The sequence below is a fragment of the Numida meleagris genome, chromosome 2 (genome assembly GCF_002078875.1).
Source record: "Numida meleagris isolate 19003 breed g44 Domestic line chromosome 2, NumMel1.0, whole genome shotgun sequence".
NCBI lineage: Eukaryota > Metazoa > Chordata > Aves > Galliformes > Numididae > Numida > Numida meleagris.
In genome coordinates, this window is record NC_034410.1 from 113,704,955 (window position 1) to 113,709,568 (window position 4,614).

General features: G+C 52.9%; 1 protein-coding gene across 1 annotated transcript; it reads left to right on the top strand.

Annotated features, from left to right (window-relative positions):
• RRS1 (ribosome biogenesis regulator homolog) lies at window positions 2,484-4,239 on the top strand. Its single transcript, XM_021387762.1, has one exon. It carries the CDS (start codon window positions 3,030-3,032, stop codon window positions 4,098-4,100), a length of 1,071 nt encoding a protein of 356 aa, XP_021243437.1. The 5' UTR covers window positions 2,484-3,029; the 3' UTR covers window positions 4,101-4,239.

Here is a 4,614-nt window from a genome sequence, read left to right on the forward strand (position 1 = left end):
GGAGCAAACACAAGATAAAAATATTTATTTCCTCAATGCAATTTCTGCAATTCAACTTTGACATCACTCTTCCATCCTTTCAAAAACCAAAATTTTCAGTAGTACACACATCTATTCACTTCAGCGAAGCTGTGTGCCTGCTTGTAATTCTCTGCTATAAACTGATGGTTATAAGCTCAAAGTGTGACTCTGATTACTACAGTGAGAATCTCACAAAACAGTTCTGCAATCAGATAGTCTCCCAGAATACCTGTGATCCAATTTTAAAATCCTGCTTGGTTTACAAATCCATTCAGATATTCTTCAAACTACCACCTTACCAACCACACTGTGAAATCACAAGCTCAGAGATGTCCTGTCCATCACTCTGTACAGCAGTGCGTGGTGCTCTGCCATCACTGTGTACAGCTGTAACAACTGTGTAGTCAGACTCAGGAAGAGGCAACATTGCGCTTAGGAAACATGAAGCACAGCAGAGCGAAGCTCATTATTCAGTTGTGTTTTGTCTGTTCTTCAGTGTTTACAGGACAAAATGTTTGGTGTTGTCAGTAAACTATGCAGTTATTTCCTTCTGCTACACAACAGAAGATCTATACATACATAATACTATGAAACTTCTGCGCAAGGTAAGTAAAATCTGGCCTTGCCAAGAGCTACAGCAAAACTATCAAAGACTTCAGCTCAATCAGGTTTTCACTCATGCTCATGAGAAGTCTGAATCATTGAAAAGATGCAAGGAGAGTTTTCAGACTTATTCTCTAATAATATATTTAAATGATTTGTTGGAGGTTTTTTTTTAATGCCTTGAGAATGTGTTATAACATCTACGTGTGACAAATGTCAAAGCCTTACCTATTTAGCAAAGAAAAAAAAAAAAAACAACCAAAAAAACAGATTCCCTCTGTTGATTATAATTGTGACTGTCCAACTACATGCATAGAGACTAAGTGCACAGGAACAATTCCCTGCCTCCAGTGATGAAACATACAGCAAAGGGAGAAAAAAAAAAAGGCATTAAAAAACTCATCTTTGAACTCAGTCTCAGACCGAGTGTACCGAGTATAGAGTTTCCTGGCAATGACCATAAGGGAGCCCCTGTTAGGCTGTCATTGCACTCTAACTCTGAAGCCATGCAGCAAATGAACAGACCTGTTTACAGCTTTGCTGCAAGCACCCATATAGCAAATTACAATTCCTGGAATACATAAGAAAGCTGGAATTTAGTTCTAAACAACAGTTCCCAGAAAGTTAATTGCTACATCACAGGCTTCCTTTTTTTTTTTTTTTCTTTTCTTATCAGGTTCGGTCTATCAGATGAAACAGAACAAATCTCAGTATGTGTTCACTCTGCTGTTCCAGTGGCACACAGTAATCATAAACTCTCAAGGTAACTTTGGAAGTGTAAGAAATACTAGCGATTGCATCCTTCCACTCCTCGTCATTTATATGGAAGCTTTGGGATTTTGTACAAATATTAACGAAAAGAACTCAAAGAGTTCACTGCATAAGAACAAAACTCAGGAGAGCACAAGGATCAGCATGTAGGTATTGACCAGTCTGCTGTTCAAAAGTATAGATGTATGCCTGAATCTCATCTAATAGTGCATGTACATTTCTTCAAAGACACATCTTTAAAGTTAATTTTATCTGTAATTCTAGGTGAAAAAATAACAAGGTCCAAGAAACATACCCTCCAGTGTGATGCCATCTTGTGGTAAATGGGGAAACCGTCTACGCCATCAGATCCAACTGTTCCAAAGTGCACAAACAATACTCAGAATTGTTGACTTGGGGGTGAAAAAAAAAGGAGACTTTATCACAGTTAGAATTATAATCATATTCATCCCAATTTGCAAGCCTGGCATTTTATTTTCTTCCCAAAAACACTGCCCTGCCATTATACTCAGAGTCACTTCCATCACTCCAGATACAAGGTAAAGGTAGAGATGTGATTTAACTTAGTAGAAATGCGTATTTTGTATAAAAACACCCATCACTTTCTTGGCCACAGCTAGATGCTCCCCTTAGCTTGTTTTTACAGCACATGAGTCAGCTCAAAATGTCATGGCCACGCAAGCCATATCACTGTAAAAGGATCCTTCCATACCTCTTCATTTAAAAATAGCATGGAGATATCTCTAACCCAGCCGATCTTTGGGTGCATGAAGTATCACCTCACTTTTCACTATGCTTCACAAGACACCTACCAGGTGATCACACCTTCCAAATGCTGCTCCCCTTTTTCTTCCTTCACCCAAGAGCCTTGCCCACGGGGCATCACTCTTAGTAGGGCTGGAATAGAGGACCTGAATTTTGGTTCTGCTGCTAGCACTCGCAAACATTGCTCTGCCACAGTGATGTGGGGGCTTGAATGTTACGGAAATATACGCTATGGGAAAAAAAAAATATATATATATATATATAAAACATATATATGTGAGTCTTAAACCTGCTTGGTGTTTGCATGCTACTGCACACACCACCCACAGCAGCAGGGAGAGCTGCAAGGCCCAGTTTACTCGCCCTGGATACTGCGTACTTAGTCGCAGCCACGGCTTTCTGTGGTGTCACCAGGCAGCAAGAACACCTGCCTTTCACCTCCCCTCACGCCTGCCCTGTCCCATGCTTCTGCCTCAGCCCCACAAGCAACGGCAGCCAGTGGTGCTGGCAGGCAAGCCGGGGCAACTCATGGGATGGGCAGTGGTCACAGGCCTCGCTGTGAAGCACTTGTCTAAGCCCGAGGTGATCGATGCTGGGGCTGAATGCAATGCCTGCATGGCAACCATTAAATAACGGGGCGAGGGGCTGAGGAAGCCCTTTGGGAGTAGCAGGGGGGACTACAGCTCCCAGGATGCACTGCTGGTACGTCGTCGGGCATGCCTACAGCTCCCAGGATGCACTGCTAGCACGTAGGCGGGCAGGCCTACAGCTCCCGGCAGGCCGGGCGCGGCCTCGCACTTCCGTCGCGCCGACCCGGAGGGCCCGCGCCGCGCTTCCTGCGCTCGGGCTGCCCCACGCGGCCCGCCACCATGGCGGCCGTGCGCGTGGAGGAGGTGCTGGCGGCGGCGGCCCAAGAACAGCAGCAGCCTCGGAGCGTGCAGGTGGAGAAGGAGCTGGAGCTGGAGTTCGACCTGGGTAACCTGCTGGCGCTGGACCCCAACCCGCCGCCCGCAGCGGCGCTCCGCGGGGCCGGGCCGCGGCGGGAGCCGGTGCTGCGGGCGCTGGCCCGGGACAACGCGCAGCTGCTGGCGGCGCGGCTGTGGGCGCTGCCGGCCGAGCGGGCGGACGGAGCGGCGGGGCCGCTGGTGGCGCGGCTGCCCGATCCCGCCTTCCGCCTGCCGCGGGAGAAGCCGCCGCCGCGCCCGCGGCCCCCCACGCGCTGGGAGCAGTTCGCGCGGCTGAAGGGCATCCGGCGCCGCAAGCGGACCTCGCTGGTGTGGGACGAGCAAGCCAAGGAGTGGCGGCGGCGCTGGGGGTACCGGCGGGCGGGCGGCGACCCGGCCCGCGCCTGGCTGGCGGAGGTGCCGGCGGGCGCCGACCCGGAGGAAGACCAGCTCGCCAAGCTGCGACGCGAGAAGCGCGAGCGGGTGGCCCGTAACGAGCTCAACCGGTTGCGGAACCTGGCCCGCGCGCACCGCTCCGCCGCCGCCCCCCCGCTGCACCCCACGGGCCACCAGAGCCGCCAGGAGCTGGGTCTGGCCGCCCGCGTGGCCCGCGTCTCCACCGCCTCGCTCGGCCGCTTCCAGCCGCGGCTCCCCAAGGAGCCGGCCGAGCCGCCCTCCCGCGACGGCGGCAAGAAACGGCGCTTCCAGCCGCTGCTGGGCGATCTGGCGGCCGAGCGCGGGCGGCAGCTGGAGCTGCTGCGGGGCATGAACAGCAAGAAGCCGGCCCTGGACATCACCCGCGCCGTCAACAAGCAGCTCCGCGAGGAGGACGCCGAGGCGTCCGCCGCCAAGGGCAAGAAGCGGGCGCAGCGCGGCAAGCGGGGCCGCCGGCAGCAGCAGCGGCCCGGGAAGAGGAGCGGCGGCGGCAAGAAGGGCGGCGCGGCACGACGGCAGCAGCGGCCTGCGGGAGGCGGTGGCAGGAGGAAGAAGGCGTGAGGGGCCGCCCGCAGCCCACGGAGGGACCGCCCCTGCGGGCACGGGGACTGCGTGCGAGGGGCGCGAAGGGACTGCTCCACGCCCGCCGCTGTGCGGCCCTCGCGGCTCTGTCAATAAACGCCCTTCGGTCTCTGTGTAATGGCTCGTGCGCGGCTCCTGGGGGAGGGCTTCGCGGGGGCCGGGCAGCAGCTCCCGAGCTCTGCGTGTTGTCGAACCGAGAGCAGACGCGAGTTGGAATGGGCGTGGGGGGGGGGCTGCAGGTTGGACTAGATGATCGTAGTGTCCTTTTCCAACTGTAATAATCCTATCAAATGAGCAAAGACTTGTGTTTCTTTTGAACTTTGTGGTGTGTCCTGTAATTAAAAACCGCAGTTTTCCATCCCGATGCGTGGCTTAGCTCCAAGGAGGAAGATATTCTCAAGTAGGTGAAATGAAATTCTCAAGATTTTGAGCAGTGCACTTGTTAGATGATGATAATAACGTTTTGCCGCCGATGAATTTTTGAAGATGCTGG